A 26,793-nucleotide genomic window follows, 5' to 3' on the forward strand; every position below is an offset into this window, starting at 1 on the left:
GAGTCGTTTGCTTTTTAATACATCATAATTCACGATCCAATTATACTCGTTAGTGTGAATAGGAAATGTGTGTTGGTATTAGTCCCGCATATGACAATAGGAGTAATTGCAACCCCCCCCCCCCGGCTGATCCTACGGGACAACTTTTTTCTTAAAGGGGACATCCTAAGGAACATTTTAAAGCAAACTTGGCCAAAATAAGGTTGGCCTTACTTACAAAATGGCGGCCATTTTGATTGACAGGTCAGCCGAAATCGCAGATTTTGCGTTTCAACATAGGACTTGCACGACATTTTTCAAACTTTACAAAGGTAGATCGAAAGATCATGCAAAAATTTATCACCTGTCAAAATTTCAAGTGCTAAAGTGGGTTTTTCGATTTTTGGTGAATTTTTGAAAATCCAATTTAGGCCAAAAATGAGGGGAAGAAATCAAAATTTTACCAAATTGACCAAGAAAGCTGAAATTTGAGACATACTCTATTTTCGACATGCCAAATTAATTGGAAACAGTTTCAACCCGTTTTGAGCAGTTCTGGAGCCTCCAGCAGATTTATGAAACTCGAAATTCCCACAAAATTCCATCAAATTGGAGTTATAAAGCTGAATTTTATTCTAAAAATTAAATTCAGTAGGTACGCTACGAAGTACTGCAGGTGAATTTCAAGTCGTTTTGGAGCCTCCAGCGACTTTTTGAAAATTCCTGAAGCCTCCAGCAGATTTTTGAAACTTTAAATTTTCACAAAAGTTCATCAAATGGAGATAGAAAGCTGAAATTTATTCTACACTGCAATTTTAACACCCTCTGAAGACGACTTCAGATGGGTTCAAGTCATTTCAGAGCCTCCAGCGACTTTTTTGAAAATTACTGGAGCCTCCAGTAGATTTTTGAAACTTAAAATTCTCGCAACATTAACTTACGAAATGGAGTTGGCAAGCTGAAATTTACTTCGCAGACTACATGGTGGTTTCAAATGGTTTTGAAGCTTCCAGCTACTTTTAGGAAATTTCAATCTTCCAAAAAACGCCATACAACCTTTCAAAATGTCGCTGGAGGCTCCAAAACTACTTGAAATCCACCAGTAGTCATCTTCGCTGCGTATTGAAATTAGTTTGCAGAATGAATTTCGACTCTCCATCTCATTTTGATGAAATTTTAAGTTTCAAACATCTACTGAAGGTTACAGTAATTTTCAAAAAAATCGCTGGAGGCTCCAAAACGACTTGAAATTCACCTGCAGTAAGTTCGTAGCGTATTGAATTTAGTTTTTAGAATAAAATTCAGCTTTACAACTCCAATTTGATGGGATTTTGTGGGATTTTCGAGTTTCAAAAATCTGCTGGAGGCTCCAGAACTGCTCAAAACGGGTCGAAACTGTTTCCAGTCGATTTGGCATGTCGAAAATAGGGTATATCCCAAAATTCAGCTTTCTTGGTCAATTTGGTAAAATTTTCATTTTCCCCTCATTTTTGGCCTAAATTGGATTTTCAATAATTCACCAAAAATCGAAATACGCACTTTAGCACTTGAAATTTTGACAGGTGATGAATTTTTGCATGATCTTTCGATCTACCTTTGTAAAGTTTGAAAAATTTCGTGCGAGTCCTATGTTGAAACGCATACTCTGCGATTTTGGCTGACCTGTCAATCAAAATGGCCGCCATTTTGTAAGTAAGACCAACTTTTTTTTGGGCAAGTTTGCTTTAAAATGTTCCTTAGGATGTCACCTCTAAGAAAAAAGTTGTCCCGGATGATCCGGGGGGGAGGGGGGGTGCAATTACTCGTATTGTCATATGCCGGACTATATTGTTGGTTCTTCGCTACAGAGAGAGCTCCGCAAGTCGGAATAACAATCAAAAAAGTGAAAAACAAAGGCTCTAAATTGATGAAAAAGTTTTTGAATCAAAGTTGAAAGAGCATGCAAAAATACATCTCCAGCTAAAATTTCAGGCGCTAATGATTTTTTTTCGATTTTTAATACATTTTTGAAAATCTAATTTAGGTAGGTCAAAAATGGAGAAAAATCAAAATTGTACCAAATCGTTCCGAGAAAAGCTGAAATTTAGCGTGTACTCCATTTTCAAACCTCTCCCTCCCGAAACGGTTGAAAACAATTTCGAACCGTTTTGAGCTGTTCTGGAGTCTCTAATAGATTTTTGAAAGCTAAAATTTCCACAAATGAAGAATATTTTTAAAAAAAGTTTTCATTAATTGAATCGGTGGGTGCAGAAAGGGGCTAAGTCCATTTTCGCACTTTTCAGGAATAACAAAAAACTGATTTATTTGAAAATCAAAAATTTTTGGTAAACATGCTTAAGGTCATTGAAAGAGCACCCCAAGACACAATTTTTAGCACTGTTTAGAAAACAAAATATTCACGTGCGCCGGCGCTGTTGCTGCCTAAACAAATGGGACTTAGACCCTTTCAATTCTGCACCCAATCGACAAAATTTCTTTTGAAATTGCTCGGGCACGAATGGGGCTTGATTCTACATCTAAGTACATCATTTAGATTGCTATCTCGTTTAAATTGACCAAAAACCCCTCGAGTTCTAAGACTTTTTGCCGAAGTTGTTAATTTTTTCATCATTTTTCAGTTCCGAGATTAACTTAAATTTCAAAAAATGGTATTCTCAAAAATGTTAGTTATTTTTCAAGGAATTTAAAAAATTTAACAAAAAAGTCATAAATGCGGATCCGCCCTTTTTCTGCGCCCAAATACCACTTTCGGCAGTTTTTCGGAAATCTGACATCACCAGTCGATCTGCCATACTTTGAAACCCCTATATCCGTGAAAAAAAAAATTTCCAAAAATGTGACTTGGTCCCTTTCTGCACCCACCGATTCAATTAGTTTTTCAATTTCCAGGAACTGTTTTTTCTAAGAAGAAATGTTTCGACCAAGAATATTCATGCCATGAATTTTCAATTTCGAATTCGCGTTTCTAATTAGGAAAAAATAATTATTTTATTTATCATCTTCATTTCGGATAATTTCAAACTCACCGTACCTACTCTCGAATCGAGGCAACAATTATTTGAATTTCGAATAGGTAACCGGGGGAAAAATAATAGAGAATCGAGCGAACAAATTGGTATAAAATGGGAATGGGAATGGGAATGGCAGTGGCAATATCGATAATGAGAAATATGTAATTTCAGTTTTCATCAAATTTGAAAACAGTGCGAGTTGTACACCGTTTTGTAAAATAGGAGTAGTAGATAATATTAATCCGCCGTATACTCGTAGCACCGTCTGTGTCTGTCGTCGTCGTAGCTTTCTCAACGTAATAAGGGTAAATCGAAATTTACTGTGCAAAATCTAATTTCATTTACCAGATTACCGGACGTTGTAGACTCGAAGGCGGTTGCTGTGTCAAACATTAAACGAAAAAACTACTTACAGAAAGAAGCAAAGAAGAAATACACAGCAGAAAGAGATTCGACTTTTGCGGGAATGAAGAGGAGAAGAAGTAAACCTAAATAAGCGACGCGCATCGCTCGAAAGAGCTTTTTCCTCGTATTTTTTTTAAATTTTTTTAAAGATTGCTAATCCGATGGTACGCGTATATACGTGTATTCTTTTTCGCGCCCGTTAAAATTATTTGGCGTTGGCACTTTTCCGGGGCCTGGGCGACCATATATCAATTGGTTTTATCCGTTTCAAAAATAAAATACTTTCTCGATTACGAAGACGAAGAGCCTCTCGCAATCAATATAGTGTGAAAACTTTACAAATAAATAGACTACCTACCAGCATTGCCTCGTGTACGCCGCGCCGCGCCGCGCCGCAGCTTTTTATCCCTCTTCTGTTTTGTTTTGTTTTTTGTTCATTTTTTTTGGTCGTTTTTTATTAAGAAATTTCATTGCGATTTTCATTACCTGTACGCCCTAATACCTATATTCAGCTTCCGTACCCCGGAAATTATTGTATGTATTTTTTCCATTTTTTTCCCGTGGAGCATCGTTTCGTTCGACGTGATTGGATAGGGGTTTTTCGGATTATTGTTGCGGTTGTAATAACAAGCGCAGTTGTTAGGTGTACGTAGACTACGTGAAGCTAACCTACCTGCGAGTCTGCTACTTGTTTTGTTTGTGTGTAAAATGTACTTACGTATACATGCAAGTATAAACTCTTGTATACCTATGTATGTATGTTTATAAATCTGTATGCTGGGAGCTGCTGGTAGACTAATTGTTCTACGTATATTAGGTCTGGATGCCTTTCTACCGTCTACCTACCTTGCTCGTAGTCGTAATGCGAAAATTGATTTTTATCCTACGCTTCGCCATTTACAGTTTATATGAAATATTACTTTTTTAATCCGATTACACGATGGTTTAGCTTTCGTCGTTCATGCTGGCCGTTTATCTCGCGTCCACGCGACTAGCCACCATTCGGGTCGCCAAACTGATAATTATTACGGTTTTAGGAGCGCAATATGTAATCTCGTTCCTGTTCCTATTCTATTTTCTGCGGATACTTTCTGCTTGAAAAGTACTACTTAATTGAAGTATCGCAAAATTATCGAATCGCTTTCGAACGCATCAGGAGCAACGAGCAAAGCACACCAGCTGTGGCGCCAGAAATGCCGAGATTGCTGTTTCGTTTAGGTAGTGTCAAATTGATGGTGTAGAAAATTTTGAAATTTGAATTGTTACGACGTGGATTCAATCTGATTCCTAGTACCAAGTTACAGAACTTTGAAAGGAGAAGTTTCTCGAGTAGGTACTTTCGATTTTCTAATCTAAATCAAAATTTCTCTTTAATTGAATTTTTTTTTTGGGGGGGGGGGGGGGGTCATAATGAAGCGGGAGTCACCCTAATCAGTATCATCATCTCTTTTTCAAACTTTCGTTCGTGTATTGTATTCTCAAGCTTGCTGCAGCATCACATTCCGAATCATTATTGATTGGGCTCGGTTACAATGATTGGAATTTGAATCTTTTTTGCAGAAGGAGCGTCAGCGTCTGTCTAGGTGGAAATCTCGCTTCGAGGTACGGCACGACAATGGCACTGTCTGTTCTGAACTCCAATGTTGCGTAGAAGCGTAGAAGAGTGGATTAAAACAAGAAAAAAAATGAAATTTCCGCCTCTGAAATTAATACACGAGCGAGGAGCCCTCTTTATAGGTTACGCTTTTGAAGTTATTCGCCACTTCGGGCAATTTTCGAATAATTATCTTATCAGCCAGTTCTTCTTGGTTCTTCGCAGTTTTATCTACCTACCTACCTACTTATTCAAACGAAAGCGTATCGAAATCCTCGAAAGTTTGGTAAGAGAGCGCGGGATCCTGGTACCAGCGTAAGAAATACATCGCTCTATCGTAAACTCGAAATTTCGAAATAAGGGTAGATAATTTCCATCGGCAAAATGTGCCGCAGAAGACTCCATCGCAGGTGTATCTCGACAGTCGACCTCGTAAAACGAAAACGATGATTATTGCGGGGATGAGTAAAAGCGTCCGCTCGATGACCGCAAGCCGCCAAGCCGCGCCGCGCCGGGACGACAAATATGACAACGACTCGACGCACACGTCCACATAATATACTCGTAGCATACCATTGAACACAATTTAGGCGCGAAAGGGTTAAGGTAAAACCGCCAAAAAATGGCGTAATCGCGGTAATCGTAATTGTGTCACGTAAGCTTAACATAATGCCACTTATCTTTGTTAAGCCACTCATCCATATTATGGTCACGAATGACGGTTATACGGTTTATTTTTTCTAACCCGCCCTGCAATCCCTGCCTTGCCCCGCCCTGCCCTGCTCCTCTGAGGGGATTTATTTGTACTTCTTCTTCTTCTTCTTCTCCTCTTTCTTCTTTTTTTCTAAACGCGTACCGAAATATCGGCTGCGTGGTTTTCTTTCTTCGTTTTGTTTCCTACCTGACCTATCAGAAGTGATTTTTTTTTTTACTCGTAGGTACGCGAAATGTGAAATGAACGTGCTTTTTATCGTATCGGCTGAAAGGTCTTTGAAAATGTTTACTTATCGTATTTTCGGGGATAGGAAAAATACAGCAGTTTATACTAATCCGCTATTTGTTTTTGGTTTTTTTGTTTCAGGTGAGTAAGAATACTTTTATCGTCGAACTGATCGCGAGTAAGTTATTTTTTGTCATTTTTGTATCCAAATGGCTCTCGGCAGTAATGGAAAAGCTAATGTGGTTTAGTAGTTGATTCAACTGTCGTCATCAATTTAAGACCCAGTTATATACATATATTCTTGGTATGGTGAAAAAATGTAACTTTCCATTTCGTACTCGTACCTACTCGTATTATGGTTCTCGAATATTTATAGTAAAGCTCCATTGAAATCATCGAAGCACCTTCAATTCAGAGGTTTGGCAAATACACACGCGTGGACCCTACCTACATGCCTTTCCTGTGTTACTGGTGAAGGAAGGTTGCATTTACAACAGAGCTATTATCAGAACTGAAAGGAAAATTTTTGAACCGCATAAAGCTGTATTGAAAGCGTTTGGATAAGCACAATACCAGTCAATAGTTTGGACGCCCGAGTGCGATTTTTGATTTTTTGGCAGATTTTCAAAAATCAAAATTTGGGTCAAAAGTAGGGAAAAAATCAAAATTTTGGCAAATGGACCTAGAGAGCTGAAATTTGATCCACGGCCCGCAGCACCTCCCCAAATGGGGTGACCTGAAAAAAAATAGTTTCAATCGTGTGACACATGAAATAGTATGTTTTCGATATATCGCTGAACACGAATATAGCCTTAGTTTCTCAAATTGACCTCACCCATGGCTCCCAGAACCTCCCCCAATTGGTAAAAGTTCAAAAAAATTGTTGGAGGCTGTGGATGGGGTCCAATCGAAAATCTGACATCATATTCGTGTTCAGCGTCACCAAAAACATACTACATATTTGATGTGTCGCACGAACATAACACATTTTTGAACTTTTACCCCATTTGGGGTGGTGCTGGGGGCCGTGGATGGGGTCCAATCAAAAATCTAATGTCATATTCGTGTTCAGCGTTACCTAAAACATACATTTCGATGTATCACATGCCCCAGATTTTTTTTGAAAGTTTTGCTCAAAATTGGGGGTGGGGGTGCTCCCCTTCCATTGAAGGATCCCTTCTCGAAACTTGAATATTTCGAAAAAACAGCGAAAGGTACATCTATGGTATTTTTTTCAAAATTTTAAATGGTAGCTCCCACTTACAGCGCAATTTTGAAATTGAAACTTTCAATTTTCAAATTTTGAAGATTTCAAAATGCTTAAAAAGTTCAAAACTCAATACCCTTTCAAACTGTGAAATCAGTTTTGATCAAAGTATCATAGTTTTGGAGGAATATGCGCTGCTGAAGTTGAGTACCTCGAGACAATGTGAAAATAATGGAAGCCCCTCCTCCCGTCCCCTGAGAAGGCTGGGACCAAACTGATTGCGGGTTTCTTACTTACTGGGTGGGTAGATATAGTAAAACAAATTTGAGTGAAATCGAAAGACATGCCTTTCAAAATTGCATTTTTTTGGTTGAATTGACATGGAATAGCCCTGACGTCAGTTTTGCCTCGCTGGTGAATTTTCTTCCAATTTCAATTTTTCGAAAACTTTCCTGTGAAAAAATTTGTCTCGTGTTATGATGTGTTTGTGTGTGTGTGTGTGTGTGTGTGTGTGTGTGGGGGGGGGGTGGTCGAATGGAGAGCTTTTGAAAAATTTTGCCGATTGATCCATTTTAGTGTGCTAATTTTGGGCTAGAATAATGGTACACTCGCCATAGTGTGGGTAGGAAAGTTGTAAAAAGTTTTTGAAAAAAAAAATCCGAAATAAAATTGCATAAAAATGTCGCGTGTGTATGTGTGTTATGGAAGAAATAAGGAAAACTGGCGAACAAGAATCGGATTATTGTGCTGATGTGACATACTTCCGCATCTATGTTTGTACTCGTAGGTTGTACGTTACGTATGTATTTTGGTGAGTTATACTCGTATACGCGTAGATGATGTTGTCGACGTGGATGTACGAGTAGGTAGAGGTACTACCTAGTACCTTTACCTGCTTAGTAGGGACTAGGGAGTAGGGTTGGCAGTTGTACGAGTAGGTAGGTTAGGTACATGGCACCGTGTGTTTACTTTGGTGGATGGATATTTGATGTAGCGATGACAGAGTTTATTTTGCGGGACGACGACGACGCGACAACGCGACTCGAAAGTTTACATAGGTGCCCATTTTTACATGGTATCTTGGTAGATTGCTTTAGTGTACCTAAACCTATCTACTCGTAGATAGTGAGACCAGAAACACGAGTAGGTACATAGATAGAGATATGTACTATCTAGTATTTACGTCCGTTACGAATTGCGGAACTGTGGGAGCCGTGCATTTGTCGTACTCGTATTTGCTGCTTTGCTGTGTCAGTGTGCGAAAACGACAAAAAATATCGTTATATGCGAGTATGTGTATGTAGTTCTCAGCATTCGCAGGATACTCGTACAATGAAGAGTAATTTGATTGAAAATATGTATTTACGACGTTCTAATGGTAATGTCGGATGATGAAAAAAAAAAAGAAGCAGAAGCCGAGTTACGCGAGTATTAGAAATATGGAAGGCGATAGGCGTTGTGATATGCCATGTCGCGTCGCAGTGCTCGTAAATTCAATAATGTACCCAATTTTAGCGCTGGCTGCCGACTCGACAGTCGGCAATTGTCATAAAGCAACGAAAACTAGGGTAATAAAGACGGCATTTCTTCCTTACGAATGCAGTTTGCGACAATTTCTTCGTCGGTTCTCCAAAATGGCGATCGGAGCATATAGCTGCAGATCCTATTCCACGCAACCCCTCTGCTAATGTAGGGTATATCTTTTCAAAAAGCATCCATTTCGTTTACTGTATTTTTAAATTGCCTCGGTGTAAAGTAAATAAAAAACTCGACACGAAGCGAACGTTATCAATTACGCCCGGTGAAATATCGTGTACCGTTTACCCCTCCCCCTCCCTCTACCCTTCCATTTTTTTCAAAAAACCTCAACTACAACAACTCTTTTTCCGCGTTTCGCCGATAAATGAAGGGAGCGGCGCGGCGAGGTGAGGTGAGGTGAGACGAATAATTCTTATCAAAGTTAAAAGCCATAACACGGTGCGGCGTCCCGTCGCTCAGCTCGCAGCTCGCAGCTCGCATGGTATTCACTATTCATCACTGCCAACCACGTTGAAATATCGCATCGTTTCGATGCCAGGTAAATAATACGTATTTATTTCATTACATTATACGTTAGGTAAAAATTTATTCGCGTGAGAATGACGATGACGAGGCGAATACGGCTAAAGCTTTTGACATGAATTAAATTTGTCACCAAGACGATGATTGAACGATATTAAAAAGTCATCGCTGCTGTCGTCGTCGCGTCATCGCGAAGCAGCGTAGCTGATATCGACATTTGCAGCGTGACCGCTGCAGGTCGTCGCTCGTCGTTATGACATGGCGAGGTACATAGGAGTATGAGATATCAAGCTATGCCCTGTGGTCTAACGAGTCGATCTGCTGATTGAACACGTCGAGAATTTTCCATCTTTGCAATCAGATAGGAGAATTGAATGGTTTTGTCGTGGAAAGCGTTGAAAATTATGGAACAAGATACGCATCCTAAACTGAATTTTAGCAGTAAAAGCGAGACAAAATTCCAAATCTTCTGAAAAAGCAACCTCGTTAAAAAATGAATGTTTTTTTTTTAAATCAAGAAAAGAGCTGAAATGGGCTTTGGTTTGCTGTTTGAAACCCGCGAAAGGCACTTCTGTGGCATCTTCCCACTGTACCAGTAAGTTGCGAATTTCGATGACCCAGATGAATCGTAGAAGGCTGCAACGTTGATCGTGAACTGTGAAATTTCCATGGGACCTTTTTTCTGAAATATTGAGATATAAATGTGGCGTGGCGGAAATCTTCTCGAATTCTGGCTCGGTGAAAGTTTCACTTTGCTCCCCTCCACCTTTTTTTCCTACGCCCATTGCGCATTAATGAGTCGTCGGGGTGTTCGGCGACTCGGCACTCGGCATTTCGCTAGTGACTGACGCGAGATGCGAGTTCTTGGAAAATTATACTCGCCGAATTCGACATTTTCGTAGAAAAAGACGCGCTACTTAACAATTTCAATTTCCCAATTGGCGAAAATAATTTTTCGCAAGATGGAAAACTTTTTTTTCTAGATGAAAGTTTGCCGTTAAACGATTACGTGAAATTTAGTATTAAAATGTTGATTTTGTAAAAAGGTCCGACGGCGTTTTTTAAGTACACGTTTTAATTAAGAAGAATAATAATTTAAACGAACGACAGCTGCCGTCGTTGCCGCGTCGCGTCGCAGTTGCGTTGGAGTGGAGAAAAGTCAAAAATGCTTTTAAAAGGCATCGAAGTAATAACGAAATAACCTTTTTTCCGGCGTAAATTTGAATGAAGAAAAAAAATAGCTGCGCGGCTTCGGCAGCAGCTATCGCGCTGTTAACTCGTAAACCTTTCATTCGTTAGTTTTAATAAAAAAATTTATTGTTAAAAGATGAAAAGACAAAGTAGGTACATATTTTTGAATCGATAATTTTCGACCTTGTGTTTGGTTTTTTGTGAATTTTTTTCCTACAGAGAAAGTAGCAATGCGGGTTAGCGTTCGGTCCTACACCAAGAATAAGCTTCGAAGACGAATGAAATTCAAACGATAGCGAATAACTTATCGCCGTTTTTTGAGAAATTTATTTTTATGTTTTTTTTTTTTTTTTTTTTTAAAAAAAGCTAGCTTTTATTAAGGCGAATCGGATGGCGTTGGTTCGAATTTACTTTATGGCCGCCATCGTAAAAGCGTAAATGTGTAAAGCTTGTTTTGGATGTTGGGCGCAGTGTTGATGTATGAGATTTTGGCGTGCGACATTTGCAACATGTCGCTGTCGTGTCGATAGATGTTGACCGTCGGCATTCGTAAGTGCTTGGTCCATCTTTTTACGACTTGTTTAACCGTTGTCTGTGTTGCTCGTCGCATAGGGGTCTGGTACTTTTGTTTTTCCACATGCTCCAACCAGCCTCAGGAGCAATGCCAATCAAAATTTGGTAAATATTTTTTTAAATTTAGTCTTTCGAAGTTGTTGTGATTTCTTTTTTTGAAACATCGTATCGAAATTTTTAGCCCGAAGCGAGAGATGAAGAGAGAGAATAGTCGCTGAAAGAGCTACGAGTGAAATTTTGAAAAGAAATGGGGACGTAGTTTGTCCGGCATATGACAATGAAAGGACAAAGGTAGATCGAAAGAGCATGCAAAAATTTATCTCCAGCCAATTCGAAATCCATCTACAGTTAACTTCATAGCGTACTGAAATTAGTTTGCGGAATGAATTTCGGCTTTCCAACTGCATCTGATGAAATTTTGTCAAAATTTATAGTTTCGAAAATCTGCTGGGGGCTCCAAAATCGCTCGTAAAGGTTTGAAAACATTTTCAAACGATTTAGCCGATCGAAAGTGAGGCATATTTCAAATTTCAGCTTTCTAGGTCAATTTGGGAAAATTTTGGTTTTTTCCCTCAATTTTTGACCTAGACTTGAATTTTATGGATTTCATTTCAAAATGTTTGCCTGCTCTTTCGATTTAGCTTTGTCCGGTTCATAAAATTTCATATGAGAGCCATTTATGTTTGAAAGCAAGATTTTGGCTTACCTATCAATCAAAATGGCTGCCATTTTGTTAGTAAAGCCAACTTTTTTTTTGGAAGGTTGAACGTGTCAGAGCAGGGATTATGATTTATACATGGAACAGACTCAAAGACAGCATCCAGGCATATAGAATATGGAGTGAAAGACAAATCGAGATAAATCTGAAATTTGGGAACCAAGATGTTTCAGTGATTAGCGTATATGCTCCAGAGGAAGGCAAAGAGGAGGAAAGTGACGAGTCCTACGAGCAGCTTGAAAAGACCATCGACAAGATGAACCCAGAACGCAGCATTTTTGTAATAGGAGACCTCAGTGCAAGAACAGGATCAAATGAAAATGACAAAGTGGTAGGAAAACACGGAGAAATCACAGTAAATAAGAATGGGAAAAGGCTGATTGACATCTCAAGCTACAACAACTTCACAATTATGAACGGGTTCTACAAACACAAGAAATGCCATAAAATCACATGGGTGGCTAGAGACCAAGAGTCAATAATCGATTATGTGGTGGTAAACATCCATGCCAAGAAGACAATGCTAGATGTGCAGGTATTTCGAGGCTATGACATCGGATTGGATCACCATCTCGTCGAAGCAGCCATTAGAGTCAACAACATAGGAAAGACCACTGAATGTAGACAGACGCAGCTCAACATCAACTCATTAAACGATTCAGTAGCAAACTGGCTGTACAAAAGAAGAATGGAAATCATTGAAAAAGACCTACCGATAGAAGAGGATGTAGAAAAGGCAGAGTAACTGCAGCGGTAATGGGATTCATGCGAGTCTCAGCAGGATATACTAGATGAGATAGGAAAAGGAACGAAGACATCCTGAAGGAGCTAGGAGCAGAGCCAATCATTAGATGAGTGAAAGATTACAGAAAGAAATGGCGAAAACGCGTTGACAGAATGCCTGACAAACGGTCCCCTCGAAAAGTCAAAGAATACACTCCAACTGGCAGGAGGAGCAGAGGAAGACCGAAGAAAAGACTTGATGATACATCGGCGAGCAATTCTTCTACATTTTCCCAGACGGGCTGAACAGCTCACAGGGTCAAAGTTCAACGATGATGTTTGTTTTACAATGTTCTCTAAGACTCCTCCTTCAAGAAAAATGCTGTCCCAGATGATCGCCGGGGGGGAGGTGCAATTATTGATATTGTCATACGTCGGACAGGATTTCGGAAAAATTGTGAGTTTTGAGAAAGCTGATTCGAAAAAATTTACACAATTTGAAAGTTTCTCAAATTTTAGACAAACTTGGAAGATACGATGTCGGAAATTCATGTGGGAATTCGCGATCAGTGAGCTACCCGTCTTAAAACACGACAAATTGAATTTCTGTCGAAATTTTAAATTTTGTTGTAAAATTTTCCACTTGTTTTCTCCTCTTGTGTTTTCTTCCCTACTGGGATTTTTCGAAAGCGTGTGAAAGAAATGCGGATGACTTCATTTTTTGGCAGATGGATGAGGTGCGAGGGAGGAAAAAAGAAAATGATGGGGTAAGCGACGACGAATTATCCAGAAAAAGTTTCCACCTGGAATAGCTTTGCAACTATACTATACTCTCAACGTTCGCAATTGGAATGCGACAAGAATAGTAAAATTTTAAACATATAAAACGTTTCACGCGCGGAAAGTGATGCAAAAAAAAGAAAAGTAATAAAAAAAAAAGAAGAAAAAAATAAGGTCGTAGATTAAAGTGAAACTTCTCGCACCAGTACTCGCTTTTTTCTGGTCGGTTGTTGGGAATTCCATTTTTGTGCGCGAGATTCTTTTCTGCGTGAATGTCAATCAATACAGCCACAGCCGCATGCACGGATACGTATCTAGGATTTGTAAAAAATATTGAAATTTTTCCATTTATGCACGAACGATTCGCAATTTTCGTCGATAAATTTGCCAACAGCTTAGAAAATGTAAAGTTTAACGCGAAATTTACCCTATATCGATGCGATGTGTGCGGTTGTTGCGGGCGGATGGCGGAAATAATGTCGTTGTTGTTGATGTCGGTGTCGAAAATTTCGCTTTCGCGTTATTGTATCGTTCCGTTCGTCGAGTTTTAGGCGAATTGACGAGTATCCTGGCTCGAGTATGTGGAAGAAGTTTCGAATATTTCTCACGTTACCCATTTCCTCATCATCTTTTCTCTCTCTCGCAGTCTCTGTATGTTTGTCTTCGTCGCAGCTTGCGTGGTCGTACGCAAGTACGCTGCGACATACACTTACACTGGTGTGTACCGTAATGTATATAGTAGTAGGACTGAAACGATATTATATTTCCACTGCATTTAACGTGGAAAAGCGTAAAATGTGAAATTTTACTACGCAGTCAAAAATCGTTTAAGACTCGAACTTGCGAGTTTGGAATTGAAAAATTTTCAAGATGGCCAATTTTGTCTCTTTTCGTCAATCTATTTACCTAAGAGGCTCAAAATGAGCTTCGCAGAGAGGCAATTATAAGTCTACGAGTATCTAGCCCGATAGCCGATACAAAACGTGAGCGTTCGTTTTCTTCGAAATTACCGCCGCGCCGCGCCGGAATTTGTAATGAAATCGAGCACGCAGAAGGCAGAACAGAAGTCAGAAGGCGAAAGAAAGCGAGCCCGTGAAACGAGTAGAGCAGAAGGCAAAAATTCCGCTTGCACGCTACGACGACGCCGAGGGCCAAGACTAAAAGGTTACTGGGGTTGGGCTTGTAAAGGCGAGCAGCGAGAGTGGGCGCAACGCGGCGCGACGGGTGAGATTAAAAATTTTCACGCGAGCTTTTATATGTAGGAACGAGTACGAGTATATATTTACGGCGAAAGGTAAACGAATAAGTTGGCCGTAAACTCGTAATAGCAGTAGGCAGTATCTCTACGTAGGTAAGTAAAAGTATGGTATATTGCCAGCATCAGCGTGCAGCGTCGTCGACGTCGAGTTGAGAAAGCGAAATTTTTTTTTAAAACTCGTTTCAGCCGGCAGTTAGCGTACCGCTGAAGGATGGCGAGCATAGCGAACGTGGTAAATATCGAGTTTATGTTTGTTCGTTAACAAAAAGTGCCTGTAATATTAGATTACGACGACGACGACGGAAGTTATCAAAGGGTGTAACTTGGCCAACTTTTCCAAGTACGGTGCGACGCGGCGACGACGTTTTAAAATTCTCACAAAAGTGAGCCGTAGAAAAAAATCGAGCTGAAAACGAAAGCCAAAGTGAAAGTTCAATATTACGAATATTTGCTTCGATAATGTATCGTATGGCGTCCATGTGCCAATGCAGTTAGCTCTGCTGCCAGGTTCATGTTACATATCTCATTTTTTTACTGTATTTACGAAGAAAAAAAAATCATTACTGTTTCAGAAAAAATTTGAGCAAGAAAGTAAAGTGATCTTGCGTAGGTAATTTGATCGTTAATACTCGTAGTTGTAAAAGAACTATATTCAACCTGCTGAGCACGAATCTGGCGTCAATTTTTTCTGATTTGATTTTTTAATGCTTGAAATGTCAAGTGTTTTAAAATTTTGTCAAATAATTCTATTTTTTCTTTTAGATTGTCTGAAAATCTCACATCATAAGCTAAATTTCCAATAATCCTACCGATTCTAAAAAGTACAGCTTTATTCCAAAATAGTCCAAAATCTCACTTTATTGTCAAAATTTACAGAAAAGTCTGATTTTTTACAAAAATTACCTAGAAATCCAGCGTTTTTCCAAAATAGCCAAAAATCTCATTTTTTGCCTAAATTGACAAAAACGCCCAAATCATTACAAAATTTGTGTTTAAGTTTCAAAATTGTAAAAAAATTCTGTTTTTTCCAAAAATTGTCAAAAAAAAAACTCACTGTATCGGCTTTGACCAAATTCTACTTTTTAGTCGATGCTGTCGAAAAGTTTCACATTCTTTCTCCCAAGTATCTAGAACGCCAATGGCCAGATTTTTTTATCAAAGATGTCGAGAAAAATGCTACATTTTTCCAAAAACTCCTAAAAATCTTTGCTCTTTTTTCATGAATTGCTAAAAAAATCGTACTCACTTGTTTGCCAAAATTTTCAAAAGTTTCCATTCAGCAAAGTGGTCAAAATAATGGTAATAAAACAAGCAATAATTGAAAAAAAAAAACTACGATTATTGGGTATAAACTTTAATTGACTTTTAATCCAAAATAATACCAACGTTTTTCCATTCTTGCAGAGGACGCCATATACACCATATTATTTAGGTACATACAAGAAGGTCATCTTATAATTATTACAAATAATATGTATATTGTACGAGCAGATAAGTATCGCAAAATACGATAATTACATTAAAAAAATTGAATAAACAGTCATTTTCAAAGCAGTATTTCAAAGTAAATTTTATCAACATAATGTAAGTAAAGTACATATATGGTATAGGTAATTTATTTTACATAAAACTCCATTCAATTAGCAATTTTACACAAAAACAAAAGGCTTGATGAAACTATACTACAGACTTTGGTTACCTATGGACAGAAGTTTTGGATGATTTTCGTTTCCATTCGAAAATCAATCACTAAAAACTCTAACCTAATTTTTCAAGTTTGAGATGTTATGTTGTAAACCGCCTTCCGAAAAACTCCCCGCAAAAAAAAAATAAATAGGTATGATGGGAAATTATTCCAGTACCTATTCTACGGAGATGTCTCAATTATACGACATTACCATATACGGGACCTTGCTCCTTCTTCTCTAAAATGGATCTCGCTTTTCTACAAAACATAGGTAGGTATATATAAATAGATTGCCCCCATACATTACGCAGCCCATGATATTTCACTGACTATTTGCGGACCGACTTAGGTTTGCACTAGCAGGGGCGCGCTCCATTTCTTCCACGTGTTCTCACAGCAGCTTACTGCTGGGCCATGAGAAGAAGGTATATACTTACTCCACCAGGTTGGAAAAAGACTTATATTTAGGCTTGTAATTCGATTTTCGATTTTTGAGGAGAGCTCCCCACTCAAGTGTATGTTTTTTAGATATTCCCCAGACTTTTTCCGCCATCAAAAAAATGTTTTAATCGACTTCGTGAGAGGTGAGGAGCTCGATTCGCTCGTGCATGTATTGCCAAATTGATAAAATCGGATAATGCAGGTCTTAAGTGGTGTTTTGCCTTATGTACACACTGGGTTGGCTTGTTTTTGAATGTCTGTAGTAGGAGAAAACAGAACAGACTTTTTGCAGCCCAGTACCGGGCTGCAAAAAGTCTGAGGTTTATCTAGTATGGGCTGCGTAATACCACTTTTCATGTGTATGAATTCGCGTATGTATATATATCTTTTAAGCGCGGCTTTTTCGCCTCCAAATCGGAGGCGAAAACGTATCGCCGTGTATATCCTCAAAATAGTGATCTATGAAGTCTAAAACGTCTAAATACCAATTTCTGTCCGGAGGCGAAAATGACCATATACATACTCGTATATAAATGTGGACCTAAGTATCCTCGACGTCACCGTACATAAACAGTACCTTTTGGTCACCAGGCTTTTAAAATGCCTCCAGCGGTGTATTTATTTCGTATTCGTAACCAGCACAGTTGTAATAGTGCTTCCACTCTTTCCCCTCACTTGATTTAGATGCATTTAGTTTGTACAAAAAAATTTGCAAAAATGGTGAGATTATATTCAAGGATGATCCTGGAAAAATTTCAGTTAGATAAGGTGCACTAGAAAAATTTTCACGAGTATTTTAAATGCATTAGAGATAGCCCACTAGAAAGATAACTAATCAGAGCTATTCAAACTCGAGAATTTGTATTCAACAATGGGTATGCTTTAGATTATAAAATGTTATACCTATCCTTCCGGGGCAATAAAACTGGAAAGCAGAACACAATGGTCCTGATATGCCCTAGCATTCTACATGTACTTATGTATTTCTTTTCGTCAGTACACAAGTTTCTATGGCAGTCATTTTAGCAAAATTTTTAGTCGAACCTAGAAAAAATTAGGGGCAAGCTGAATTTCACATTATTTGTTCAGATTGGTCTCTAAAACAACCCATCAAAAGTTGCACCCCTCCAACTTGCCGGCTACCCCCGCAAGAGGTCATCAACCTTTGCTGATACAGGTTTTTCGGCTGTATCGCCAAAATGAAGGGTCCGAGAGGGAAAATGTTCAAACAAAAATTGTTTTACGCTAAATTTCCTATCAGCATGACCAGTCCAGCTTTTCCCAAAATGGCGATTTCACCCTTACGGAGGCGGGGGCAAAGTTGTCGATTTTATGAAAATTGTTTTAAAAAATGAAAATCGGCAATTTAAAACGTGAACTCGATTCACGGTAGACTCAAAAATATTTTGACCAAAGTTGCACACTGCAACTTGTCTGCTACCCCTCGCAAAAGGTCATTAACCTTTGTCAATCTACGTTTTTCAACTATCTTGCCGAAATGAACGATCGCAGCGGCGGGAAAAAAGTGATTGAACTAAAATTATTCTACGTCAAATTTCCTATAAGCATTACCGGTTCAGTTGAAATATATTTTTCGATTTTTGGTGAATTTTTGAAAATCAAAGTTAGACCAAAAATGAGAAAAACAATCAACATTTTACCAAATTGAGCTATAGAGCTGAAATTTGGGACATACCTTATTTTCGACCTGCCAAATCGATTGGAAACAATTTCAAACCGTTTTGAGCAGTTCTGAAGCCTCCAGGACATTTTTGAAACTTGAAATTTCCACAAAATTTCATCAAACGAAGTTGGAATGCGGAAATTCACGCTGCAATCCAATTTAAACACGCTATTGAGTCAACTGCTGGTGGGTTTGAGTCATTTTGTGGCCACCAGCGACTTTTTGAAAATTCTTGGAGCCTCCAGTGGATTTTGGAAACTTGAAATTTCCACAAAATTTCATAAAAAGTAATAGATTTTGTGGCATTTTTTGAAAAACAGAAGTTTCTAAAAATCTGCTGTAGATTCTCAAACGGATCGAAACTGCCTGCGATCCACCTCAGAATAATGTCAAAAGTAAGGTGTCTCTTTTTGGTGAAATTTTATGGAAATTTCGAGCATTGAAATATCTGTCGGAGGCTCCGGTAATTTCCAAGCAGTCGCTGGAGGCTTCAAAACGTCTTGAAATCTACTGGTAGTCAACTCGATAGCATACTGAAATTAGTTTATAGAGTGAATTTTTGCTTTCCAACTGCCTTTAATGAAATTTTAAGTTTCTAAAATCTGTTGGAGGCTCTAGTAATTTTCAAAAGGTCGCTTGAGGCTCCAAAATGATTTGAACCAACTTGCAGTCGACCTGATAGCGTATTGAAATTGGAGTATAAACAGTCAATTTTGCATTTTTCACTCTGTTTGGTAAATTTTTATGGAAATTTCGAGCATTGAAATATCAGCAGGGAGCTCCAGTAATTTCCAAAAAGTCGCTGGATGCTCGGAAACGACTTGAAATGTACTTAGAGTCGACTCCCTAGCATATTGAAATTAGTTTACAGAATACATTTTAGCTTTCTAACTGTTTTTAATGAAATTTTGTGGAAATTTAAAGTTTCAAAAATCTACTGGAGGCTCCAAGAATTTTCAAAAAGTCGCTGGTGGCCACAAAATGACTCAAACTCACCAGCAGTTGACTCAATAGCGTGTTTAAATTGGATTGCAGCGTAAATTTCCGCATTCCAACTTCGTTTGATGAAATTTTGTGGAAATTTCAAGTTTCAAAAATGTTCTGGAGGCTCCAGAACTGCTCAAAACGGTTTGAAATTGTTTCCAATCGATTTGGCAGGTCGAAAATAAGGTATGTCCCATAATTTCAGCTTTATAGCTCAATTTGGTAACATTTTGATTGTTTTTCTCATTTTTGGCCTAAATTTGATTTTCAAAAATTCACCAAAAATCGAAAAATATATTTCAACTGAACCGGTCATGCTTACAGGAAATTTGACGTAGAATAATTTTAGTTCAATTACTTTTTTCCCTCCGCTCCGACCGTTCATTTCGGCAATATAGTCGAAAAACGTAGATTGACAAAGGTTAATGACCTTTTGCGAGGGTAGCAGAACAAAATATTTTTGAGTCTACCGTGAATCGAGTTCACGTTTTGAGTTGCCGATTTTCATTTTTTAAAACAATTTTCATAAAATCGACAACTTTACCCCCTCCTCAGTAGGGGTGAAATCGCCATTTTGGGAAAAGCTGGACTGGTCATGCTGATAGGAAATTTAGCGTAAAACAATTTTTGTTCGAACATTTTCCCTCTCGGACCCTTCATTTCGGTGATACATCCGAAAAACCTGTTTCAGCAAAGGTTAATGACCTCTTGCGGGGGTAGCCGGCAAGTTGGGGGGGGGCAACTTTTGATGGGTTGTTTTAGAGACCAATCTGAACAAATATTGTGAAATTCAGCTTGCCCCTAATTTTTTCTAGGTTTGACTAAAAATTTTGCTAAAATGACTGGACTAATTACCTAATAACTAATAACGTAGATTAATATGATATCAAAGTATGCGTAATTGTTTTTATTTTAATATTATGCCTCTCTTCAGTCACTGGGTCATTCTTCTCTCATGTTTATCTTCCACATGATCTAAAAATGAACCAGGTAAATTCAAATTTGCCACGGATTTGCGAAAATAAAAACGTAAACTCGCCAACCAAAATATGAATCGGCATAAGCAATCGTGTTCTCATGTCTGATGGTACATTGTACCAAATATAGTGTTTTTTTTATAAGTGATAGGTATTAGAAATGGACCCTCAGAGGTGAAGCCACTGTTAGGGTCACCTTTGAAGGGAGGACCTTCAAAGGATGGCCACTAATCAATGTGCGCAGAGGTCAGCGAAGCCCTCATGGACAAAGCATGGATACGGGCGCTCAAAATAAATCTAAGCAAGCTTGATGAGCTGAAAGGGATTAATGTGGACACGATCACCTACATGTGGAGACCCGAATCCTTGAGCCGTTCTCCTGTCTGCGTAATTTCAACTAACGACGACTCTCCTACATTGCCTAAAGGAGTATACGCTTTCAATGAGATTGAAACTGAAATCAAGAAAATCGACACTTTAACAAATAATTCGACCACCGACAAATGAATGATGTAAGTAATCTTTTTGTTTTTATTATGTACTTATTTTCAGTCGAGTCGAATTTTATATTAATATATTTAAGTAGATTTTTTTAAAAAACGTTTTCACCGCGTGAGACGTCTTCAAACGTAAGTGGAGTTCTTTGTTTCCCCCTCCCCCTCTTTCTTTTCGTTATTGGTTTTTGAAAAATTCAAATTATGTCTGTCGCACGACTACAGGTTCGAAAGAGGTACAAGTAAAAACAGAAGCAAACATTAGTTACCGCCAATTTCAAAAATGAAGCACCAATAATAATAATAACAACGATGCCGACGGAAAGAAACTTGCTAAAAATAAACCGCTTTTATCTACTTCTCTCGAAATAAGTTCAAAACAAAATTGCCTGCTGCGAACGTACATCCAGATCGGAGTAAGCTTACTCGTGTTTAATCGTCAAAGCACCTTTCGCTTACTTACCTACTTATTATTTTGTTTAGTTGGCTTTCGCAAATTGAGAAAGTTTTTCATTTTCTTTCAAATTGCAGTTTTTTTCCCGCGAGTTCTTTTCAATCGACTCGTCTAGTTGAGAAAAATAACTACCATCCAATGAGTAGGGTATCGTTTTCATATGATTCGATACCGCTGAGCACGAATATGACCTCCGATTTTCTGCTACACTCTCCTACCCCTCTCCAGAGCCCCTCAGCCCCTTCAATTTTCACGATTTTCGGAATAGAGTCATTTTGATGGCACTGGTGTCGTTTTCATATGATTCGATACCGCTGAGCACGAATATGACCTCAAATTTTCTGCTACAATCACCTAGTCCTCTCCAGAGCCCCTCAGCCCCTTCAATTTTCACGATTTTCGAAATATAAAGTCATTTTGATGACATTGGTGTCGTTTTCATATGATTCGATACCGCTGAGCACGAATATGACCTCAGATTTTCTGCTACAATCACCTAGTCCTCTCTAGAGCCCCTCAGCCCCCCTCAATTTTCACGATTTTCGAAATATAAAGTCATTTTGATGACATTGGTGTCGTTTTCATAAGATTCGATACCGCTGAGCACGAATATGACCTTAGATTTTCTGCTACGGACGCAAAAAAGCCCAGATGCTGAGGTGTCTTGAAATAAATAATTTAATTCATTCATTCAAAATCAAATTTTTACATGTAAAATTATGCCATTTTAAATCTTGAATTGGCATAAATTTTTTGAATTTTTGCCTCTTGCTTCGCTCAAGCCATTGTTCCTGTGTTTCAAAAATGAAACATTTTAACAAATGAAGCCAGAAAAATAATTTTTGATTCTTCAAACTAGAAAGTATTACAAGATTTTGGAGTCGATACATATCGATTAATATCATGATATATCGGGTATCATCGCATCCCAAATTCAAAGAGAAGTAAGAGCATAAAGTAAAAACAATGTCAATATAGGTACCTACTTAATGCGGTCTTTACTATACCTATTCCGCAGTCAGGTCCTATACTTAGGTATGTAGTTAAGGACGAAAGGTCGCAGGTTCGAATCTCCGATCAGGCCATAGGACATTTTCAGCATAAAAAAGATCTCAAAAAAAAGCTGAAGATGAGAGAAACTTGAAATGAACCCTAAAAAACCGATTACGACTGTTCGACTATTTTTTTAAATTAATTACTCTGCATTTTTCTACACCAAGAAAATGATATAGCCTCACGCTAGCGTAAGTACATAAATAAGTAGATTTTATAAAACTTGTTGAAACATGAAAAATTTGCGAAATGTTATTAAAAAATAAACTGAACTTGATGATCTGATGATGTTGTAGTTACTACTGCTGCTGCTGCTGCTGCTGTGAATTTGTGGATATATGTACCACTTAGCGTGGTTTTCTTTTTGGGTGGGTTCTGCATGGCCATTGCTGCGAGTGCAGGTACCGATATGGTGGTTTGATGATGTAAAGGTTGCGCCTGACAATGGAATAAATTCATCAACTTACACCTGCACCGATCAAATGTAATTTTTCACATTTTTTTCGCTCTCTCATAAGTTACTATTTCTGGTACATATGTACAAATATACCAAAAATACGATAGTTTATCCCCATCTTAGGTATTTGCGGAACCTATTAACCGACGCTGATAGATTCGATATTCAAAACAGAAACATCAATAAAAGCAAATCACGCACACCACTAAATTCTCGATAAAAAACAAACATCTGATTACGACGCGTTACATAAGTATACGAGTAGGTCGTTTTACAAAGAGAGAAGGTAAAAGCACATCGAACACCGAATGCGTTTTGAATGAACAGAAACACTAACAGTAGCCAATTTTCAACGAATAAAGCGAAAGCGGAAAGCGCTTACGAAAACTCTTTTTTTCTATTTTTAAAATCAAAAACACGCGGCCGCAATCACATTGTTGCGTTTCAAACACGCCTAAAAAGGACGATTTATTTACTCGTAATGATTCAGCAACTGCCAAGTGCGAACAGTCAACAGCTCACCCGTGTTCAAAGTTGAAATTCGAAGGTCTCTAAAATCTCTCGCTCAAAAAAAAAATACTTTCTTACCTAAGTACTACCTACGAGTATGTATATTACCCATTATTGTTTGTGATTCGTTGAAGGAAAAATTTCGCTCTTACTACGGTTAAAACGAAAAAAACTCAAAAAGCGTTGTCTAAAATGCATAAAACAGCGTAGCGCGAAATTAATATGCAGGGAAAATTCTTAGCGTATGAAAAAATTCAATCTACCTTCGCCCCAAAATTTGGAGGGGGGTGCCTATGGCCAAAAAATTGGAGTTTAAAGAAGTTAGTTGGTTTTCTATTGTTTCTAGAGGCCAGAATGCAAAATTACAGATCGCTTTTTTTTTGGTGGTGCCGTGCCACAAAAAACACAATTTTGAGTGTTTTTCGAGTTTTTGAAGATGGTCAACCTGGAGGGAAAATTTGAAAAAAAAATACCAATTATATGATACCTATTTTTGAAAAAAAATAATTCATGCGCTTGAATTAGGTTTGAAGATAAGGCAGTTTCAAATTTTCTTTCGTCAATATCTCTCCACTGGGGGGCCAACAATTTTTGAAAAAGATTCACGTTGCTAGAATCATCATATCTTCTTCAAGTATTTTGAGCGAATAGAGATTTTTTTCAAAACCCGTTGAAGCATGATTTCCCCCCCTCCGAAAAATGCGTTTTTTCGCTATTGTGTGCAAGGGGGGTGGGGTGGGGAGGAATTTATTGGCTCCGACATTTTTTAAAATGGTACCTAACAATGTTTCATCAAAATTTCAGAAATCCGAGGACAGGGGCATTTCTTCTATTTTACCCAGGAATATCCTTTCATGCAGCTATCCTGATATAAGCACAAATATGTATTTCTGCGCGTGTAGTTTTACGATCACGCGCTATAAATGAATTTTCAATTACACAATTCTGAGGTAAAATTTCACGCTGAACAACTTGGTTCTCATCTCTTCAATTTCCGCCATTTGTCCATATTTTTGGAGAAAAAACGTAAAAAACGTGGTTTTTTGAGAGTTTTTTGAGCTTTTGAGCTTGACCCACCACTCGAAATGGCCGGGTGATGACTTCTATAGAAAGTAGACCTAAAGATACGTATTTGACGAAAAAATAGTTTTGGTATGTTTCTTCGTTCCGGAGTAATGTCGAAGTCTTTTGTTCCCCCTTCTCCCCCCATGCGATGAAAAATTCTGAAAAAATTCATGGAGGTACCCCTATGTATCCTCTAACTATATTCGTTTACAGAATAAATTTATCGTAATTACGCGCTGATACAGAATTTTCCCCCTGAAAAACGCGTTTTTTAGCCCCCCTGGCCGAGGGAGGTGGGGTGGGGAGCGGGCTCTGGGCCTAAAATTATTTTTTGGGGGTGCTAAACGTACCCTGTGAGTTTCATCGAAATCCGAGGTTAAGAGCATTTTGCCTATCTTATCCGGGGGTACCCTTTATTCTAATTATTGCTACAGAATGCATTCTATCTTCTCCGCGACGTAGAAAAATCTGCGTGGTGCGGAGTAATGCACATAACCATACAAGTGCATACGTACGTAAACGTACTAACGTAAGCAGCCTACTGGTGCGGCAATGCGGCATATGCGAATGAAGAAGACATTTTAACCCGTTGTACGTTTAGTGGGGGGAGGGGGGAAGAGGTCAAAAGTGGTATTTTTCGACTAAAGGGGAGCACAAACCTAACCAAACTCGACTTGTATTTTTCTCAAAACCAGCTGTGTCAGTGTCACTCATCGTGGAAAATTAAGGCCGCGGATAAAAATTGAGTCATTTGTTACTGGCGTGTTTTTAAGCGTCTAAGGGGCACATTTCTCGTATGTTTTCAAGCTCTTTCTGCGCGTTGTTTCATTATAAGAATATCCACGTAATTACGATTGTACACTGAGGTATGTTAGTGTGAGTATACGAGTATATTTAGTATGTGCTTGCGGTCGGTAAGGATGTATGGTACATATGTACATTGTACACGGGCGTACTTTAATGAGATGAAAATAGACGGTACGCCATGCGCCAGACCAGACGTATATAGATATACGTAAACGTATTATGTTACGATTTCGAATAAACTAGATGAGAGGGATACATTTTGTGTATCGCAGCATGTGTGTGTCTACTGGGTAGTGGGTATGCACCATTCATTTTGCATTCTTGCATAATAACTAAGCAAACGCACGTAATATATGTACTTTATACGAGTACTACTAAACGTACATATACTCGTAAGTACAGCTATATATGTATGTAGGAAAAGTACCTGCCCTAACCCATCATAATGAAATATTGCTCGTGTAACGAGGGTATACTTTTTACCTTATGTAACCGGCAAATTAAAGGCGCATTCGCGTGTGCACTTCGCAGCACTCTACCTACCACATGTATGTACCTAGAGTAATATGTTTGTTAAATTACGTGTAAGTAGGTATAGCCGCACCTAACTTACATTTAACCGCGATAATTTTAAAAAGGTGGTATCAATTCAAAGGCGGCACGTTGTTGTTATGTGTATACGTATTCATTCGTAGGATACTCGTATTTGATAACAGAGTAGGTATAGGTACGTAAATTTTCTCTGGCAACTTTTGCGACTCGAAAGGACCGATTTAAAAATACGTAGGTAGGATAATTTATAGATAGGTAGGTAAAGGTATGTATTCTAGACTCACCTATACGACTTTAGACGATATCGTTGTTAATTCTGGTAGTTCTGGTTTGATTAACGGATCTGTCCTCTTGCCTTCCGTTGGCAAGTCTGTGTTGCAGATTCGGATCGGGCCCGCAATAAATCACTTTGCGAAATGCCTTTCGAAAGTTCTCCGATAGAAACGCGTACAGGATGGGATTTAGGCACGAATTCATGTACGCCAGTACTTGACTTCCTATTTGCAGCATCACTTTGAATGTGGTTATTTCGTAGTAGTCGACGCTTTTCAGTAATAGAATTATCTGAAATTAGAAAAAAAAAAAAAAAAAATACAAAATACAATTCCGAGTTATAGCGTGTGCGAGATGCATGCACATATGTTTCCAAGAGTCGACGTCGACGTCTACGTCGACTGCCGAATAATTAATTCGAACGTCGCACTTATATAATGTGCGGTATTATCTCTATAGCACGTGTTCGTGTAGGCCTACCTATCAAACTTATACCTTTACCTACGAGTATCTTCACCGATCGACACGCAAGATGTGCAAAGTTGACAACTTTACATACGCGATACGCGATTCACGCTGTCTTCGTCATCTGTGCACCGTAGCGTAAATTGCTCGTATGTATTCGATACAACGAGAGTTCGAGCCAAAATTTTAATTAATTCGATTCTTCTTTCTTTTTTTCCAAGTGTGTACGAGTAACTATACACAATGTGAACGCAAAATAACGATTTATGTAATGGGAAATTTTCGCTTACATTCGAATATAATATGAATTTGAATTTTTTTTTTTATTGGTTCGGAGCTCTCGAAACGTTTCGTGTGTATGAGTACGAGTATGAGTTTGTTTGACGCGTCCCGTCTCGTACGAATAGGGTATACTGGTTATACACTACAGTTATACACAAACGCATACGG

At 38.4% G+C, this 26,793-nt stretch overlaps 2 protein-coding genes across 2 annotated transcripts in view; one reads left to right on the forward strand and one right to left on the reverse strand.

Moving 5' to 3' along the window:
* Positions 1 to 26,793, reverse strand: part of LOC135843882 (allatostatin-A receptor-like) — a 185,243-nt gene that overhangs the window by 52,607 nt on the left and 105,843 nt on the right. Inside the window, exon 3 of the mRNA XM_065361924.1 lies at positions 25,890 to 26,169. Within this exon, the coding sequence (XP_065217996.1) occupies positions 25,900 to 26,169 (270 nt within the window). The 3' untranslated portion in view covers positions 25,890 to 25,899. The remainder of the gene's footprint in view (positions 1 to 25,889; positions 26,170 to 26,793) is intronic.
* On the forward strand, positions 11,747 to 12,424 carry LOC135843212 (craniofacial development protein 2-like). The gene has a single exon (XM_065361012.1). The coding sequence runs from the start codon at positions 11,747 to 11,749 to the stop codon at positions 12,422 to 12,424; it is 678 nt and encodes a 225-aa protein (XP_065217084.1).

This window comes from Planococcus citri, chromosome 1 (genome assembly GCF_950023065.1).
Source record: "Planococcus citri chromosome 1, ihPlaCitr1.1, whole genome shotgun sequence".
Taxonomy (NCBI): domain Eukaryota; kingdom Metazoa; phylum Arthropoda; class Insecta; order Hemiptera; family Pseudococcidae; genus Planococcus; species Planococcus citri.